We start from the raw sequence: 20,975 nt of genomic DNA, 5'->3' as shown, positions 1-20,975 counted from the left end.
CTCACCCCCTGCGCTTTGGCCTTCGCGGGGTTTGCCGCTTAGGAAGGGTCCCGCGGCGCGATTCCTCCGCTCCCGAGCCCTTCGCCTCGGTGGCTTCCGAGGTTTCATCTATCAGTCCAGAAACAGCCGTTTCATTGCAATTAGTGCCTGTAGGGCTAATTCTTTTTCTTCTCCCTCCCAACAGCAGTATTTTAGAATTTGCATTGCATTCATGCTCTGATCAAAAATTCATCAGTTATTTTGTGCTTACATTTTATGTTCAAATACATAAAAGTCTATCAAATAAGACTGCAGACATCTACACAATACATCCAACACACAGTACCTCAAAAAGATTTAAGTTTTTGCACTTGGCATGCGTCCAGCTAAAAGTCTGATGCAACTGTAGTATATCTAGTACCAGACTTTGATACTTGTTTAATTTTAAATTGGAAGTAGAAGACAGTACCACAAGGAAGAAAAAAAAAAAAAACCACCCAAACACAAGTCATTCTGACAAAAAAATCAAAAATTCACTGGATTCGGTATACAGGAAATGAAAGCTTATATGGCAGCTGCCTGTGCAAGTAGAGACTAGACCCTGAACAAGACAAAACCTGTAAACACATAATTCAGACTACCTTCTCCTCAGAAAAAGTAACTCCTCCTTTTTATAAATACATCTGTAATAGAGGCAAGGTCAATTATTTCACAACTTTTCTGATTCAGATGTCCCCTGAAAATATGCTATGTGTGTAGACATGTCCAATTGTCTTCTGTTTTGATCTGAAGTTCCACATATATTGTGTATATCTGAATACATAACTTGCATATACTTCTACTCCCACTCCAAATAAAAAGGTAATAAACATTACCTTGAACCAGAAGAGAAATATGAGTCTTCCACATCATCGGTGTACTTTTTCTTTGGCTTTGCAATTCCAGGTGTTTCCTGCTCTATTGTTTGCATATCTGAGGTGACTGAGTGAGAAATGCCACTGGGGACAGGAAGAAAATAAGTATGTAAAGAGATGACAAAGCTCACACCCTAAAAAATGGAAGACGTGAAAGCACAAATCTAGTTTCTGAAGCTTGCTGATAAAGCCCAAGCTATACAAACATTTAAGAAGAAAGGAGGAATTCGGGGGGTGGGGAAGGTGGGGAGAAGCCCTGGAAAATGCAACTGTAGTTCTCTGAAGTAGTGACAGGACTTCTGAACACACAGACCATTCCAACAGCTGGAAAACAGCAATGTGACTTTTTCAGAGTTTTGGCTTGTAAAAGACAGACTATACTTAGGTTGGTACTGTTCACTGAAAACATCCTGGCTACCCTCCTCACAGTCAGCAAACACCCTACAGACATCCTACAATTTAGGTTAACACCTGTCTGGCAGGTTAGAACTTAAATCTATCAGAAGCAATCCTGCCTCTTCCCCTGACAGATACTAGATTCTTTGATGATATTGTTTAAGTTTCCATAACACACTTTAGTATATTTTTTCATTTCCTAATAAAATGAAAGATAACTGCATAAAGCCACAGAGTATTTTAAATACAGTTTATAGAGCTTCACATACCTTCTGTTGCTGCCAAACCCCATGCCAAGTCTCTCCAATTCATTCTTCTTCCTACCAGATAGATTCAACTTTTCTTCTTTTGTTTTAATATCAAGATCTCTGTAGGCCAACCGTAAAGATGATACGCTAGAACAAAACAGACAGTTAACATACAGCTGTAAAATGCTACGCTGAACGCCCAACCCAGTAATATTGGTAGAAAATTAACAGTATATATTGTAGCACCGTATTTTGTATATTCTGTGTTTACTGCAAATATTCATTATTAATTGGATTAAATTCCAACTATAAGGATGGGAGAAAGCCAGTAGAGAAGACTGTCTAAACAGTACCCCAGTCTGTGTATGAGCAGGTAGTCTTTTTCAAAACGATTGTGAAACAGTACACTACTGGTCAGCAGTACGCGGTTTTGCATCACCATTAAGTCAACCTGAAAACGTCTTTTTTCCACAGTCCTTATTCTATGGGATACCAAATAATTGTAAAAATTATCCAACTCTGATATACTACAGTACTGTGGCATTCATGATATAATACCAGTAATGTCTTCCCCTAATGGGCAGCCTGGCCCTGCTACGTCTCCCTCCCTTCACCCCCTTCATGCTCCTAGTCATTTTAACACTTGCTATACATGCACTCTTGAGACAAGTGCTAGAGGTAGACCACACTTCTTTATTGATGCTGCCCTTCCCTGTGCCCAAAAAGATGTCTCCGAAGAGGAGAGGAGAGAGTCTTTGTACTCCCAAAATGGAATATATTCTGTATTATGGAAACTTTGAAGCATCCAAAACTTATCATTTTCTGCACAGCTGGCAATGCATTTTGTCATCTGAAACATCCTCACAGTTCAGATACAGTAAGCTGTCTGAGATGCCGTGAACAGTCCTATGCCTCAAAACAATCTTAACTATTTTCCAGTAATACCAGTGTAGCAGAGACAGAGGTTTTTAATCTTAATTACAGAATTGTAGAAACACTGCTTAAATTTAATTTGTTAGGTTAAAAGGGATACAAATAGTAATTTTAATGAGCAATGCAACAATATTTTAATTCTTAAGTTGTGACTGGCATAAAGTACAAATGAACACTACCAGAAGAAAGGTCAATGAGATTTAGGATGCTGCTGGTAGACATCCTGCTGCAAGTAGAAAGGAAGTGCTTAAGTCTGAAAACCCTTGTAACTTCCCATCTTTTTTTGTGCAGAAGCAGGAATGAAAAGAAAACAAGTTTTTGACCAAGGACTATTTTCTTCCGGTGTGTCTCCTAACTATTTCATTACTGAAACAGGCTCTTCCCGGCTTGATTTTTTGTGGTCCCACGCATGCTGACTTAACTTTAACCAAGAGTACAAGATGCCCCTACCGAAGTTCATACCCTGCTGGTTAGTTCATCTCCTGTGAGACAGGAGCTGTGTGGCTGAGCCTGTTAAAATGAAAAGGGCATCTGGTCTTCCTCCTTCACAGACAAGGGATGTAGGTACCAGCCTGCTATAAGGAACGGGACATCACTCTTCCGCTGATGAGGCATTTCAAAAAGGAGGAGAGCCATCTCAATCTTGTGATGATTAGGTATCCTCTGATCGGGGCTTTCCGAGGACTTGGAGCCAGAACTAAAAAAATCACTACGTCTTATGTTCAAATGCTTCTAACAATAAAAGTCAGATGCAAACCAGGATGCATCTGTGGAATGACTTTTGAAACCAATAAAATCAGAAAAATATAACTTCAAAGCACAGAGTATGTTCAGGGACGCTTTAAATCAATTCTTACAGTTTAGGACCCACTGTTACACAGAAAATTGAAAGTGTTCTCTAAAATTCAACTTGAAGCTGCTACTGATAAAATCTACCTAGCACTTTAAGTAGAAAGATTAGCAGCCCGTCGTATGAAATCTGTTTTATGAACATCAAAAATCTTATTTGCTGTTGATTAAAACAAATAGGGATACTGATCAATTTTTTTAAAGTAACTCCAGTTATCTATTCTCTTGTCAGCGCACAGCAGAAAATAAAGAAACCATATACCAATTATAAAATCACATTTTAAGTTTTAAGTCTCGGGACTCTTTCTCCTTCTAAGTACTAGACGACAAAAGCATCGCTTCCATTCCCGCCATGTAACAAAGCCACATTGAATTAATTTACTAAAGCTCATTACTCAAACTTTTAAAATTAAAACCGCCACACAAATTAGTTGGAAGCAAATGCAATTCTAAAAGTATTCATCCTTCTTTAATTTAGGCATATACTGCCATCTACAGTTAAAAATCCAAAAAGTTAATCTCAAGGGAAATACAGTTATCTTGCCTCTACTGGCATCAGATCCATAAACCCAAATGTATGTGCACCCCTCATGTAATTAGGGGGCTGTCTAAAAAAGACATTTTGAGAGGGTTCTGGCCACTGCAGAAAGGTTGCAGCGAACTTATACTAAAGGTTGCCTTGGATCTATAGATTTATACATTTCTGACACAAAACCCAAATCACTACTTGGGACTTTCTTCCAAACGGAATTGTATCATTAAAGATAGTATCATTAAAGAATAATAATAAATAATAATGAACAATCATTTTTCTCGTTATTTAGTAGTCCGTTCCTCCGAGTCACTCTACTGGCAGTTTTTGGCAATCACTGAGAAGCTTGACTTTGCGGTAAAAATACTTCAGGAAAAATGAATGATCCCCTTGTGATTAATATTTTTGATGCACACAAAATATCCATTTCTGCAGAGGCTACATAAAAGTGAGCAAAACAGATTATAGACCAAAGAGCTTGGTACCATGAGCTCCAAGTGATCCTGTAATTGTGTAATAATTCAGAAAAATTCTCAATAGGTTATAAAAATGATGCATCTTAGCACTCAAGAGAGGATGTTAAGCTTTACAACAGTAGAAGTGTACCCTAACCAACCCTTTAATAGTCTAGTTTTGATGGCAACTAACAAAATGTTAAAAACCAAAAACACGTAGCAGAGAAATGTAGTGGAAGGAACCAGGAACAGCACCCTCTGAGCTTTAGGGCTGAGTATTTATTAAGATGGACTAACAGATTTGAGGCCTCAGACAAAAATATTCAAAGGGTTTTGGTGAAAATGAAGGCAGTTCCAGTATAAAACAGCTGAAACTTAAGCAGGCAATTCTAGCCATACTTAAACTACTCCCTGCCTTCAGCAGAGAAACTCTTAGCCAGTAAGTACAAATAAAGCTGAATATTTGTAATGTTCCTTATGCTCTTAGAAAGACTGTTTTAAATAGTATTCAGTTCTAATAGCACACCAAAACAAAATAAACTAGGTAACTAGCATGGGGTAAAGAAAGTTCAAGAGGCAAGAGTCTTTGGTGGTAATACTTAAATTTAACATTTTAGATTGATTTCACATTTTATTCATATGTATCAGTAGAATGTCTCCTTATTTTCTGTGTTAAATAAGAATAACACTAAGGTTGTTTTTAAAGATAGCATTGGGCTATTTCTACAGTAAATCATCAACTGTAGAAACACACACTTAATGGCAAAAGAAGGGGCAATGGGGGAATTACTGTTTGGCCCACCTCATCCACATTTGGGATTTTTTTTAAAGCAAGAACTGAAGTTTTATTTGCATGAGCTCATCTCTGGTAGTATTTAAAGTGTTGACAATTACTTCATTAACATGAAATTAGGCTTCATGTTTTACCATCGTATAAATAATTCATACTTACAGTGGCTCCTCCTCAGTTTTCTTACTGCTATGAAGATCATCTTGTTCCTTCATTTTATCTACAGCTTGTGCTTGTTTTTCAATCTCATTAAAGCTTTGGCTGCTCACTTTTTGTGCCCCCAAACCACCTTTTTTGGCACCGAGCTTGATTTATTGAAAAACAAAAAACAAAAGCCCCAACATTATAACTGAGACAATCACCTCAACTGACTTAACAGTCAACTTTGAAAGCAACAAGCAAACACCGTACTCTGTTCGGGAGCATATGCAAACAGCAATGAAAATTTGGAGCAGAGAAAATATTTTTTCATGTTTTGACCCTCTACATGCTTCCTCTACTAACTCTTACAAATTCAGTTAGTTCTGCAGCCAACCATCACAGGTAATAAAACTATTATACTTTTAATCGTTCAGAAGTTGGCATGTTCAAATAAATGTTACAATATATAGCACATCTTTAGTTTCTTAATAATGATTTTGTTGCATAGGAATACATAATAAAATTTGTTGCATTGGTGCTTATTCATTTAATTCACAATTTACATTTTGAAGTGGCAAAGATTCTTCCATTAGTTCTCACTGGCCAGTGCTAGTGTGTTATCTTAAGATTAAGTATCAATTTATAAATATTTTTAATAAACATGTACATAGGTATTCACTGATTTATGGTAGGAGAACAACATACAAGTTTTGTATATACATGTATGCATGATTAGCCTTCACACGTGACAAAGCATTGTCAACTTTTTTTAGATAAACACATCAACTGAGAGGTTCCAGTTTTGCACTCGTTCTTTTAAAATAGTTCTATTTCTAGTTCATATTACTTCAATACAGGGATACATATTCTTTCATTCTGATTATCAAAGATTTAAAAAACACTTGTTACTACAAACATTAATAGATACAATGATGCTGATTCAGACAGTGGCACAGCACTCAAACTGCTGTTCTTACGTCTCCCATGTGTTTAATTCCTCATCTGCAACACTGCAGCAATATTAATTTACACAATACATTTATCTTAACTTCTTAACACTTTAAAGTCTTCATGTAAAAGCTCTTGTCTACATACATACAGTTTTAGGCTCTGACACTACAGTTCACAAACTGCATATGCACCTGTGAACCCAGTTATGTTCTTCTTACTGTAAGGGAACATACCTGCATAAACCATTTAGAATAAGAAATTCCTTTTGCATATTAAGGCCCCCTAGTGGGAGCAAGAAATAATTGGTTTCAATCTAAGTGACTCTTCTGCTCCAGTAAATCTTCAAAATCTTTTGCCACACAGTAGCCCCGACTTAAAAGAAGTGACTCCCCGTAACATATTGTCACCCTAATAGCTTAATATTAGGGCTATTTTCTTGGGACTCAGGAGTCAAACATTCAAAACCTAGCTTTTCCTAGCTAACTTGAGTTAACTTGAGTTGTCTTACGCAGTTTTCAGGTTCCTTGAACCATCATTCTGAGACACTCTGCTCTCCTCATGCCTTCTTTACAGAGACCAGATGCCTAAGTGTTAAGACCCCATGCAGAAACAAGTCTGTGAACTATCTTGAAACTATCTTGAATTGAACGCAGCTGCATCATCTATAAAAACAACCAAATACCATACTGCCGTGTGGCATGAGGTGAGGCCTGCTCCAGAAATACAGATCTGAACGTCTCAAACTCACCTTATATTGACAGATTATGCCACACATGCATATTTAGCCACTCAAAAGTGCTATTGGAACTCCCTCTGTTTTCAGGATTTGCTACGAAAAGATCTCAATGCAAACTAACTTAGGTGAAAGCCTGAAGAAGCCCTGCAACCCAGTATCAGCAAGTGAGAAGAGAGGTTACAGGGCATCAGTGGAGTTGCAGGGACAATGGTTGTGAAAAGAACTGAGAAGTGGGATACAGACCTTGACATCAATATATGCTTTGACATTTTTATTTTACTCATTTTTTAAAAGATATCACCTGCTGTTCAGGTCCAGACAGCACAAAGAAAATGACACTCAGATATACATGTGGAAGTCTAGACAGTTCAGTGAGCTACATACACGTAAACAGAATTTATCTGAGGTCAGACAACAACCCACAGATCTGAAGCACTCTACTACATAACAACAGTAACCTGTTAGACAAATTCACCTTAACAATAATCCATTTTCAAATAGACCATTGGCTGTTTTGATATAGAAACCGTTTTTCAATTCCATTTTAGTTTCATAAATCATTACTGATACAAGTACTGTTTAGCGCTAACTTACATGATACATTTCCATATTGCAATCTACATATTTCCAGAGATCTGTAATTCAGATAAAAATATGTATTATTTATATACACTTACCCCCTTCTTAGCTTGATTTGGCTTCTTTTTTATGAAGGTGGTGTTCTCTGCAAGGATTAAATGTACATTACTTCACATACGATTTTATTAATTCCAGAACTGCAGAAGATAATTTCCACAATATCAGCCTCAAAACAGTTTTTGGAATTTATTTTAATGCCTTGAAGTATTACAGTTTCTACACTAAGAGACTGAGATATTAAACTGAGTTACAGGGAACAGAGCTGTGAATATCTCCAAGCAAATGTGGGAAACTGCCTCTGATTGAGGATATGGCATCTCTTGCAAATACATAATAGGAATAAAATTACAGCTCAGTTTTGAGTTGTAGATACCTGCTAGTAAACAGAACAAGAATGTGGGACTTGCTATTCCGAATCAGACTAGAGGTCCACCTGATCCCGTACCATTTCCAAGATTAATTGTTTCCTGGATAGAAAGGTATTGGCTATGTTTAAAACCACGAATGACACAGATGAAACATACCTGTATCATCATAAACAAAATCACAAACATTATCAGAGGTGACAACATACTCTATCACTAGATTGAACAGCTTTGTTCAACTGCCTAAGTACAGTATTGGGAGTTTGAAAGTTACAGCCTTAATGCTTTGTATTAAATCTTGAAACATAGATCCATACACAGAAAACATAGAAACACACATTCTGCTCTGCATGAAGTCTGACACAACTCCTAATCTTGATATTTTTAATGAGACCCTAATAGGACTCACTACATTCTGTAAGGCACTGTATTGTGCCTTCTTGACAGCTACCCTGAGCCAGGGTAAATCTCCCACAATCACAAGTTTTCAACCCACAACTCATACTGAATGCTTGTACAAACAAAAAAAATGGTTTGAGCTGAAATTTCGTTGGAAACAGGCATACACAGAACAGAGATTCTTCATGTAAGATGGAACTTGTGATGTCCAAAACAAACAAGAAAAGCACTTGCTTTATGAGAACATGTGTTAAAGATACAAATGACAAAATCAGGAAGTGTATGTGGTTAACTATTTTTCCTAGTCTCCAGCTCTCAAAAAAACCCAAACCCACAAAACCAAACCCAACCAAGGGAATATAAAAACAGTGATGAAAACCATACCTTCTTGAAGCACTGAGTTAGACCCGGCCACCACTTCTTTACTACCCCTGTGCTGCTGAGAATCAATGCTCTTTATTCTCAGAAACCTGCTCCTGCAGGATGATCCTCAAAATGCTAAATCACTGATGTATTTTATTCTATTCTATTTTTTTTACTTACTTATAGTATGATACACTCTTCAGTGTTAAGTAAATTAAGACTCTGGACATTGAAGATACTGTATTACAAATACAAGATTTTTCCAGTTTAAATTTTTATGTTTAGTTTTCTGAAAAGGGAGCAAAAATTATGTCTAGGTAGAAAGACTGACCTATTAGTACAAGATGTGTTTGCTTAACATAAATAACAGGCCATTAATCACAGCACAATGTTCTATTCCACCTGTGTGCTTTAAATGCAGAACTTAAAGCAGTCTAACAGGAGGTGTAAAACATTAATGGTCACCTTTATTAGGTGATACTTGTAGCATTTAAATTAATCAGGTTGGCTAAGATAAGATAGATAAAACCAGAACAACGCTGACTAAAATTAATTTCTTAGAAGGAGTACACTGTTTAACAGAAGAAGTTGTAACACAAATTCAGATGTTTCAACTAACCCATGCACACTGATATTAAAGTAAGAATTCCACATCTCCTCCCAGTCATACATTCTCTGTAAAAATGAATATTTAAGTACACTATACTGGCTGCTATCTTCTTCTGCTTATACTCATTACCTAATGCAGCTTTTGGTGATGTACTAAGGCAATCAACACTTGGTCCGTGTTCTGGTCCTAAAACATAATGAATAACAAGGGTAAGAATATCAGAAGGCTCTTTAGAATGCTTAAAATACCAAAACACAACCCACAGTACTCAGGGTACTGTTTGATACATATAGTGTAATGTGTTATTTCTATCACAGCTTTACCAGTTACTAAAAGAGCAGCAGGCACCCCAAAGATTCATCTGAAGTATTTTGAATTAAATTTTAATTTGTATTTCTATTAAACATTATTAAAGGAACATGCAGACTCACACATTCTAGCATAACCTTTCTAAAAAAGTCCTTCCTCTCCAAAATTCTTGTGTTATTAGCACGGTTAGGTTATTTAACTATTAAAGTAGGGTGAAAGAGACTAAACAAAGAGACTACCAGAAAAATACAGCTTATTGTTAACAAAGAATCAGTCATACCTTCATAGCATTCTGGAATATTTTCTGAAGTCTTCTGCTGTAGAGAAACTGGCTCTGGTTCTGATAACACCCACTCTGTATTCTTTGCCTTGAAAAAAATTACAAAATCAAAAGTGCACACAAAATAGAATACAGCAAATAAATATGAGCACTGAGCTCAAAGCACTGAGCACTAATCATAACACCACTGATTAGTTAATATTGGATTCTTATGATTACAGCTTCTAGGTTTAAAACCTGTTCTCAGAGGGGCAGCTATTCAAGTTACAAGAAATGCTTACCTTTATTAAATGCGAGGTGGTTTCAAACCACTCCTGAGCACCTCTATTTCCCTCTTAGGAATTTCAATATGTTTACCATCAAAAAAAAAAAAAGGCGTTTTAATTGTGCTTTAGATTTATTTATTGTATGCTGGCTATTAATTTTCTTTACTCATAACAGTAATACAGTACAGGAAATCTGGATGATTTATTTACATATAATCACCAAACCTTCTCCCCACACTAAGCTCTTACACTTCCAATTTTCTAACATTTAATTTTTGACTGTGAGCAGTCCTCCCAAGTCTTCCTGATGAGTCCTCCCACTTCCCTCAGACACATGCTCCTCACCAGGCAGGCTTGTGACCTGGTCACAACAATATCTGCTTAGGATTATCTTTTCCATCAATGCTGTGCCACTGCCAGTTCATGCTTATTCTTCCCTAAAACCTCAATCTCAAAACTTCCTGTCATCTCTCTCTCTAAACACCCATACGCAAACAATCTCTTGCCCTGAGGCACACAGACTGCTTGTCTCTAACCTCCTGCCTTTGCAGCTACCCGAAAAGCTTGCTATGTAATTTACTTTATCCTACCCATACATTCTCTTAAGAGGGTTTGTATCAAGTGCCCACTTCTTGTCCTCAACCCCAAAAATATTTACAACACTTTTCTGCTTAAACTTCTTTTTCTTTAGCTAGCCTCAGTTTATGCTTTTCCCACTCAACTGCAAGCATTCTTCCAAGTTGCCTTTTGCAAACAGAAGAACATTTATTTTTCTACTATCAGGACAGATGATCTTATGGTGAAGACATTAGACTAGAATTCACAATAACTGGGTTTTTTTTTTTGTCTTTGCAATGAGCATTTATGAGTAATACAGCAATCTTCCCAGTCTGTAAAATGTAAATACTCTTTCACTGTTTCAAAGATGCTGAAATTTATTTTTGTAAGACATTCAAATATTGGCTGCAGTAGAAGTTCCTAAAATAAAACAAATAAATAGCAAAAAGGCTGAATTTCCCTTTAAAATGCACCATTTTTGAAACCCCACAAATACAACAAAAAAGTTACATTTTGAAATGTCACAACTGAATAACCAAAATAAAAACAAAAAATTTTTCATTTAAATTACAGCTTTTTTCATCCTTAAGCATCCCATATACACTAGAAAGTCACTAAAAAGTCACGTCATTTTTACTGTGTTCTTTATCCAGGTGCAGATATGAGCAACTTGCATAGGTTTTTATTACTTGCTGCTAATGCACATGCACAACCACAACGTCATGACAGGGGAATTAACATGCATATGAACTGGTGAAGAGTTTTCACAACAAGGACTAATCTGATATACCCAAGCTCTTTGAATTCTTCTCTATCCCAAAATATGCCTCATGATCATACTTGTGTTTTAGGTGTTCACAGACTGCAACTGTACTAGAAAGCAATTATACTAGAACACTTAATATTGTTGCGATATTTAGGAATACTAGGTGTAGTAATAACTTAATGTCTCTAAGTTTAAGATCACAATTGCTGAAGTTGTTTTCACTGGTATTTTTCAAATACCAGACTCAAGAGAGTCTCTGAAACATTAATCTGTGAAATAAACACAGCATCTATGACCTTAAGGAGGTAGGATCAAATAAACGAAAACCAACAGTAGCAACAGCCTTCAGAAAGTTACTTTAACTTTTCCAAAGAGGAGGTAAGTATTTTGGAGGAATAAAAAAAGCTTCTGCTTAGCAAATGTTTTAAGAACTGTTAAACTTCACTGATTAAAAAACCAAAGTTATCACGCAGTATATTTAAATCAGGCCACTCCCAAGCGAGGAATCATGAGTCCAAGTGGAATTGTATGCCTACAAAAAAACCCCATAGTTTCATTCCACATTTAGCTACTATTTGGGTCATTCTAAATGATCACATTAGAAAATGGTTCACATCCAGGAAGAATTCTGAGACCCACAGAAGGAAAAGCAGATTAATTGTAACTCCCTGACCTACCCTTTCTCTGTAAGGCTTTTTTTCAGGGTTTAATCTTCATCATAGAGCACACAGTTAACTTAAGTGTTTAGAAAGCTAACAAGAATTAAATACCGGTAATCTATACCTTGGGAGAAACATGCGATGCAAAAAAGTCTTCCTCTTTGTTTTGAGGTGACACAGGTGGCATTCCACATCCATCTGTCCACAGCTAGAATTAAAAGACAGAGAGAGAATTTTACAGGACAATTGCATGGATATATTTTTGGCAAAGGCACTGATCTTAAAACTACTCTTTTTTTTTTTTTCCAGGTTAAAAATGTATTGATTATTTTTTTCTTACAAATTTATTCGAATTTCAATATATGACATTCCTTTTTTTTTATTTCATACATCTTTCATGTTACATACATCTTCATGTTACCCATTTCCTTCCTAACAAAATGCTCAGCATAAGCTCTGCCGCAGTAATACTGTCAATATTTAGTATCACTAGAGCTTTATAATAAGTAAGTTTTTTCATATTCTCATATAAGATATTTTCTCTCTAATATTCTTATTTTACCCAAAGCAAAAAAAACTAAAAACCTAACACTAGCAGTCATTGGAAACAGTTTTTGGAATTGTATCAGTGTGGTCTGTTACTTTGATGAATTGTCCCACCTAGTTTGAGAGTCCCAAAACCTCTGCTACAGTTAAAGCAGTTTTTTGGGATGCTAACTAACATTTTTGAGCTATACCTGATCTCAGGGTGGGCTGGAGGGCCCACAGTGCCGCAGGTCATTCTTAGCATAGAATCATAGAATCGTTAAGGTTGGAAAAGACCTCCAAGATCATCGAGTCCAACCGTCAACCCAACACCACCATGCCCACTAAACCATGTCCCTAAGCGCCTCATCTACACGTCTTTTAAATACCTCCAGGGATGGGGACTCAACCACTTCCCTGGGCAGCCTGTTCCAATGTTTAACCACTCTTTCAGTAAAGACATTTTTCCTCACGTCCAATCTAAACCTCCCCTGGCGCAACTTGAGGCCATTTCCTCTCGTCCTTTCGCCAGTTACTTGGGAGAAGAGACCGACACCCACCTCGCTACAGCCTCCTTTCAGGTAGTTGTAGAGCGCGATGAGGTCTCCCCTCAGCCTCCTTTTCTCCAGGCTAAACAACCCCAGCTCCCTCAGCCGCTCCTCATCAGACTTGTTCTCCAGACCCCTCACCAGCCTCATTGCCCTTCTCTGGACACGCTCTAACACCTCAACGTCCTTCTTGTAGTGAGGAGCATCGTGCGGGACAGGACTATAACCTGTGATCTGCACTCCGAGGTTACTCACAGGCAAATCATTTCTTATGGCTCTTTCTACTACATGCAAAAGATACATCACCAAAAATAACGACCACTGTCAAAAAGGTTACTGAATGTGCAACAAGCTTACCTCGTCATTCAAGAATCAATTGAATTGGTAAGTTAGAGAAGAAATTTTTTAAAATGCGACAGGGGAGGGGATGGTTGGTCCTAAATCTAATTATCTGAATAATTTAATTCAGCAATTTAGATAGCACATAGTCACTTAAGCTTGCAGTACGTAATTCAAAAATATTTTTACTAAAATTTTTAAATACATAATTAACATCAAACAATTGGATGGAATCTGTAATTGAAGCAAGATAATCACAGTTCTTCAAAGTATCATTTGGGGAACTTATGGTCAACTTAAAGGCACATGGTATATTATATTTACTTGAACATGTTTTATATCTAAAGTTGTTTAGTAAGTCAAAAGAAATATTCTCTGAAGTTAGTGATGTGAACTATATTGTCTATAACATTTATAATATAGAATTATTATAATCCATTAAATTTCATGCTATTTGATGCATAGATTAGAAAAAAGAAAAATCAAGCTTTCTTGCTTTTCTTTTAATTCCCACTCATCTGATCAACTTAAAATTAATCGGTCGCTGACTTTAACAAGCTGAATTAAACTATCAAAACATGCTTTCTGTGTATGCAGGAGAGAACTGTTGTCAAACTTATTTAACACCTCAGCAAACTAATTCTGCATACTTTGCTAATAACTTCTTCCTCTCAGCAACCTAACTTAAGGTTTTCATAGCATGCATGATCTGTTTCACCATTTTTTAATGGAGAACAGCAAGTTCAGGACATACATAACTTGCTAATTTTTCAAAAATTATTTTTGTAGGAAAAAAGCAAAACACACATGTATCTGTTCAAATCAAATCCCACTTAAATCACAAACATTTTGTAGTTAATTCTATTAGCACTTTTGCATTTTTATATGCTGTACTTCTCAATAATAATTCAGTTCCAGAAAAGCAAAAATAAAACCACTATATTGTTCACGAAGAAGTGCTGATATTTTTTTATGCAATACCACTAATATAATTTTGGAACACACCTGCAAAACAAAGCAGTTTCCATTTTGAAGAATACCTGAAGTTTCTGCCTGGAACTCCTGTAAGTTACTGCAAACGTTACAATTAATGTTTTGAGTAACCCAGAAGTGATCCTGAAATATCAGGTTGAGCTCTATCTCAGTATTCTTTTTCCAAACAAAAAAGGATAAGCTCTAAATAGTTTACACCCCAGCTTGCCTATTCACTGCAATGTGTATCTGTACCTCCCAAAGACAGAATCTTTTGCATTACTAATTAAAAACTTAAAATGACTGTAGAGGGAAAGAACAGAAAGTTTTTCAGAAATCTAAACGACTTAGGACACGCACTACTCACATCAGTACCATGCTTTCTTGTTGCTTGCGTTGCAAGAGATTTAATCTTTTCCTTGTAAAGCTGAGCACCACGACTGTTATACTTTGCATTGGTATCATTTGTCGTGCACCCATGTTGATGGAAAAAAGCAGACTATGAAGCAGAAAACAGAAAATGCTTTGAGAAACAGGTTTAAAACCTTATGGCATTTAACATAAAAAATATATTGCAATGCAGCAAAATACTCTGCTCCCCGATCTAAATTTAATCCTTTAAATTATTAAGTCTATGTAGACCTCCAAAATAAAAAGAAAACTCCATTCTGGCAACCATAGAGAATGTATAAATAAAACAACAGAAAAAACCAAATATATTCATGGGACATTTTAAAAGCATATACAAATACAAGCTCCCCATCATATACAGAGAATCCTAGTTCTGAAACTAACTGTAGAAAAGAAGAGGTAATTGATTGCCAATACCTGTGCTTCAAAGGACATTCCCGACAGTCTAAAAGGCATTGCTTGGCTTCATCTCTAGCTTGCTAGAGAGAACAATGTATGTTCAATAGCATCAAAATGACCATATAAAAATGGTCTTCCTTCAAAAGAAAAGTATATGCATGCACATACATATGTATATACCTACATATATTTATATGCTTGTGTATTTATATAAAAGTATCAATGAAAATTTCTGTTCATATTTAGGCTCTTAAACCAAAAGCAAATCAATACACTTATATCAGAGTTCCACAACAGGGAGAAAAAGAGAAAAAAAAAAGTTGTTTGAAAGATGAAGACATGGAAAAGCTGGGCATTTTTTCAGTACCTAGAACTGACTAGCAAATCGTGTCATACGTTCTTGCACAGAAGAACACGTCAGACCATTACAGTAAAACATAATAAACAAGTTTCTGATAGGATCACCAAATCCAGATAACCTAAGGTTATGACCTCATATGCTGCGATTGGAAAGCATAAATCTAGTATACAGGTACCAGACTTTGTATAAAAATTAAGCAACAACCATGCAAGAGAGAGATAATGCCAGCCAACTTCTGTGATTGTAACAGAAACAGTTGCAAGTATCACAGGTGCCAAAACTATTGTGCATTTTTGCATTTAAATATATACACCTATCGACTTGATATTCAGAGGTTTGGGGGTTTTTTTGCGAACCCTAATTCCAAGGGTTCTTGCGAACCCTAACTCCAATCATCATAGAGATTTATTCTGAAAACAAAATGAACTAAGAACACTTCAGATTTTCTGGCAATCTGATACACAGCTACGAAGCTCAGAACTGCAAATATGCAACATTAAGCATCACCAGGCAATTATAGAATACAAATGATTAATGTTAACCTGATAGTGTTTCTAAACAGTAGTTAGTAAAAACAGAATTTGGCATTTAATTGGAACAAAAAGGGAATTATTTTTTTAACACAATTAGAGGAAAGATGTTAATTTTATTATTTAAATGTCCAGATAGTTTACTAAACTTGTGTTTAAAGTTTCAGGTATTAATCTTCCTAGGTAATCCAAAATAGGCTATTGTGAATTTGAGGTGTTTCAGGGGTGGGTGTGAGTATATTAGACCTCTTGGTACAATGTATGATAGGAAACAGTGACATCCAAGCAGAAACACAAAAAGTCATAAAATTAAATAGTAAAGGCTTATCATTAAGCTTCTGGTAATATGCTTTGTAAGATTCACTGAAGTACTTATCAAACTTTGCCGTCTTTTCCTTCTGACTGCCTTAAAACCTTTTGCTAAAAATGAAAATATTTTTCATGCAAAATCCCCCTCTTCTGATTAGTCAATACTGTGATTTTCATGTACTAAGTGGGATAACAGAAACTTGATGAGTAAATTCATTTAACAGCAGTATTAATACAGAAAGGTGTAACTTAGAAAGGATAGGCAGGAGAAAAAGAGGGAGAAGAACGCTTTATTTCTCAGGAAGGCATGCAACTGCTCAGATCTGTAAGCCAGGGACAGTGACCTGCTGAATGCCTAATTCAAAGAAAAAGGTTTGATTGGAAAATGCAGAAGTGGAAGATAAATAATAATGATCCCGATTTCATCATTCTTTGTATGGAAATAGAAAGAAGAAAAAATAGAAAAAACAGCAGAATATGGAAGTGTTAGACTTAAGGAAAGCAGATTCAGCAAGCTCAAAATCATTAAGAAACAGGCTATGGAAAGCAAATTTGGGCAACGTTTCTAAAAGAAACAACATCAAGGACAAAGCACAAATGAAGAAACATAAGGGGGAAGCATTCATGGAATTAGAAGAAAAGTAGAAATTGCTTAGGGAAGTTGCATGTTTCCTCACTATGTGGGTCAACTTAGGGAAGCAATCTCACTTATTGGTGGTCAATCTTTGAAAACACGTGGGAAAACTGTCAGCTGTTTCGGAATCTTGCCTCCTTAAAAAGGAGATTGAGAACAATACAGCAGTCAACATAACTTCAACTTACAAAAATATTGTGTAACAAACTTATTTGTAAGTACATAAAAAATGAAGTTGAAAATAACAGCCAATATGAACTGGCCAAACCAAAACACTGCTATTTCCTCTTTGACAGTGTAGCATGTCTTATCTTGACTTCAGTTGTACCTCAGGTGTAAGTCAGATCTTGACTTCAGTGTGACTTTTGACAGTGACATCATTTTTGGCATGGTATTTTCACACACCATGTAAGGATATATGGTCACAGGAAAATGCCTGTAAGCTAGGTTTACAAGCTGTTGGAAAGACATTGTTAGCAGCTGTCGATGTTTCACTGTTAAATTAGACACAGACAAGGAATCCCATCTGGCCTTTTCAGTGATTTTTATTAAAGACTTCTAAGAAAAAATAAAACATTTGCAGATTATACCAAGATAGAAAAGCTGCAAGAAGTACAGAGGATTAAATCAGCATTCAAAGGAATTCTTACAAGCAAGAGAAAGGGAAAAAAAAAAAAAAAAAAAAGAGAGAAATGAACTGGAAAAATAAAAATATCCCAAGATGTGAGCCACTAAGGACAAACAATAGCTTCCACACCTAACAAGCTTCAATGTGCAAAGCAAATACTCAGGAGTACATACAGCATTTGCATTTCCTCCAACTTGCATGCATCTCAGCTGAAACCAAGACCAATTGGAATCCAGTTCTGTAGATCTAAACAGAAGGAAACATTTTTAATGCTATCTCCAAAGCCATTTAAAAACTCTCTACCTTTTTTTTTGTAAAGTGTTTCTCTCCCCCCCTTTTGTTTTTCCTAAAGTGAAAAACATACATGTATAGAAAAAAAAATCTGCAACAATACACAATGTGCAAAACAAATTAATAAAGTCATGTAGAACTGCCACAGTTTTTCAAACTGTAAAAGTTTGAAAAAAATGCACCCTCTGGCTTTTCCCTTTTAAAAAGCACCAATAAGATACATTTTCAGGAATCACATTTGAACTCTGTCAACAGCAGGTAACAATCACATGTAATGGACAAAGCGACAACTCGAATGTCATATCACAAAAAAAATTTGGGGCCCAGTGAGTATGAGGAGAATTAATACTGTGATCATTAAGAATGGATTCTTGAGAGGCCTCTTGTAACGCTATTGTACACAGCGAAAAGGCAGCAGAGGAAGAATATAGATTTTAGTTGATGGAAAACGGCTGCTTTTATCTGCAATCCATTCTTGAATGCATTGCTCTCACTCGCTTCAAGCAGAACCTTCCATTTCAAATATGTAGTTAGTTATTAGGCCAAAAAGGCCCACAGACCATCAGTTAGGATACTCACCTGAAATGTGACAAGCTCAGGGTGCTGATTTACTGCACCAACTGATTGACTGAGCTAAACCGTTGCCAGAGAGGGTAGCCCTTTACACCACCTCAGTACTAGCACTCAGGTGACACCATAATGAACTACTATAGCAAGCAAAGTTGGTAAAATGCTATTTAGCGCTCTGAACTGGCTTGCTAGGGGGTCAGATTATGAGCAATACACCGTAACACTGTTGAAGATGATAAACGAGTATTTGCCTCAGTCTTGGTTTGGAGGAATGATAAAACACTTCAACATGCTTACTCCGTTCCTCATTTTCATCATCTTCAAAGTAGAAACAAATCTGCCAACAAATGCGCACTACTAACACAACAAGCAGGTAATGGGAATGGGTGCATGCTACAAATTCTACTGAACCCTACCTATTTACCTAATTCCCAAGCAGCTATCAGATACATCAAAACCAATACAAACATTAAAAAGGTCTGAATCAGCAGCTGAGAGAAGAGTGGGTTTTCCTCTCTGAGCAAGTATCTGAACAAACAAACAAAACATTCAAAGATGCAATTTTTACTATAAAAATATACAAACTACTTACCGAATGAAACTCAAATGAACACCAAGTGATCGATGGGTCCCTGAACAATCAATACAGAGAAAAACTCCGTATGTTATGCTTGCCCAGCTAGGGTTCTTCGCTCCGCAGTCAAAACATACCTTAAAGAAAATAAAGATCAGTAACAGGACTTGAGCATAACCACGTCTTATAGTTGTATTATAGGTCATGCTAACACCCTTGCAGAGATCAAACTTAATTAAGTCATCCTTACAGCATCTGTTGACATGACAACTTTATATTAGCCTAATTTTATAAATATAAAGAGGAGTTATGCAATCTGCCCACACTTGTGTGTCTTTGCCCTACCTAGACAGGACTAAACGCCTTCCCGGTTTCTGACTATAACCAGTGCACACATGGACCACGGGTTGAGAAACTGTGGGTCAGAGAACGCACATCAATCTAGTTCAAACACACATTTAACACAGTACTTCCAGCACTATTGAAATACGAAAGCATTTAAGAAATATTTTCCTAAGGGCAGGCTTTCTTCATGACGTACCACTGAGTCTACTCTTTTCTCAGAACGTACATGTGACGGCAGTTATCAGCAGCACTGATGACATCATTATCTACTTTCCTATATAGGATACTTGACCCTTAGAGCAAGCCTCTGAAATCCAGCTTTGTGAAGAAAGCGTCCACGCTGTGTACTGCCTAGCCAAGCACCCTCTGCCAGACATGACTATTTGTATGATGTATCACACACGTATTGCTGCATCAACCTTTTAACTGTCTGTAACATAGACTGGTAAAAAAGAAAATATGCCCACAATTACTGCATAGACAAACCCAAGAATTTCTTACCCTCTGCCACCACATTAGACTCCTAACATTCAGCCAAAACTACAAGAGGTATCTGTGTCTACATCTCATATACTTTGCAGGTCTGCAGACCACAGCTTTCAAGTCCTGTTTCAGTTATTCTGAATTTTGTACTTCTTTGCCCAAGGAAAGCAAGAACAAAAAATTTATCTGATACAAATAAATTTTCAAATGCAAGGAAGAACACAAATTTAAATAGAAACAGCTATTCCTAGTTAATGCCATGTGCACACATCTATTACTGTATGAAAGCACTTCATTCTCTGATCAATGCTTTTTCAATGGTATTTACAAAGGCTGCAAAGAAGTACTTCTACAGTAAAAGCATCCATCTATAGGTACAGTCAGTGGCATCTACTAAGAAATAACTCCACGGAGAGACGAGCTTTTACACACAAATCAATGGAATTCCAATCTGCAACTTTAACCTCCTCCTATAAATCTAATGCATCCTCAGATAGCAAGGGAAGTTCCAGCTATACGCAGAAAGAAAAAAAAAAGTTTATTCCAAGTCAGCTGGGGACATATGGAACACTTTACAAGCAGGCCACAATGCTTCCAGCACCTCCTTGTCAGGCTGGGAAAAAAAAGAAAAAAAAAAAGGAAAAAAGGTTAAGTCGTCTCCTTGCTAGAAACTCCATTCATACAACTAAATAGAGATTTTTGTCTCTATTTTTCTGTACATACCCAGTCAAACAAGCCCTGAGTTTGCACTCAAGTCAGCTCACCTATCATCCACCCAAATTAATTTCAAGTACATGCCCAGAAGCAGTTTTGAGGCTAAACTCCTTGTTTTAGTGTGGGTCTATCTAAGCTTGTACAGTCCAGGTTTATCAGGCACAAGCAAAGTTCACCAGCAGATCCAGCATCAGCTCTTCCAAC

The 20,975-nt window shown here is 36.5% G+C and overlaps 1 protein-coding gene across 1 annotated transcript in view; it reads right to left on the bottom strand.

The window, feature by feature from the left end:
- The window catches only part of ARFGAP3 (ADP-ribosylation factor GTPase activating protein 3), a 34,121-nt gene extending 14,758 nt beyond the window's left edge, over positions 1–19,363 (bottom strand). The window contains exons 1-10 of the mRNA XM_009332806.1: positions 19,248–19,363; positions 17,968–18,040; positions 14,890–15,021; positions 12,263–12,346; positions 9,890–9,977; positions 9,430–9,486; positions 7,602–7,648; positions 5,259–5,401; positions 1,559–1,684; positions 855–977 (exon numbers count right to left, since the gene is read on the bottom strand). Coding sequence (XP_009331081.1) covers positions 855–977; positions 1,559–1,684; positions 5,259–5,401; positions 7,602–7,648; positions 9,430–9,486; positions 9,890–9,977; positions 12,263–12,346; positions 14,890–15,021; positions 17,968–17,994 — 827 coding nt within the window. The 5' untranslated portion in view covers positions 17,995–18,040; positions 19,248–19,363. The remainder of the gene's footprint in view (positions 1–854; positions 978–1,558; positions 1,685–5,258; positions 5,402–7,601; positions 7,649–9,429; positions 9,487–9,889; positions 9,978–12,262; positions 12,347–14,889; positions 15,022–17,967; positions 18,041–19,247) is intronic.
- Between the last annotated feature and the right edge of the window lie 1,612 nt (positions 19,364–20,975).

The sequence above is a fragment of the Pygoscelis adeliae genome, unplaced genomic scaffold, assembly GCF_000699105.1.
Source record: "Pygoscelis adeliae isolate BGI_AS28 unplaced genomic scaffold, ASM69910v1 Scaffold38, whole genome shotgun sequence".
Taxonomy (NCBI): Eukaryota; Metazoa; Chordata; class Aves; order Sphenisciformes; family Spheniscidae; genus Pygoscelis; species Pygoscelis adeliae.
Note: the sequence above shows the minus strand (reverse complement) of the source record. Positions and strands in the feature narration are given on the sequence as shown.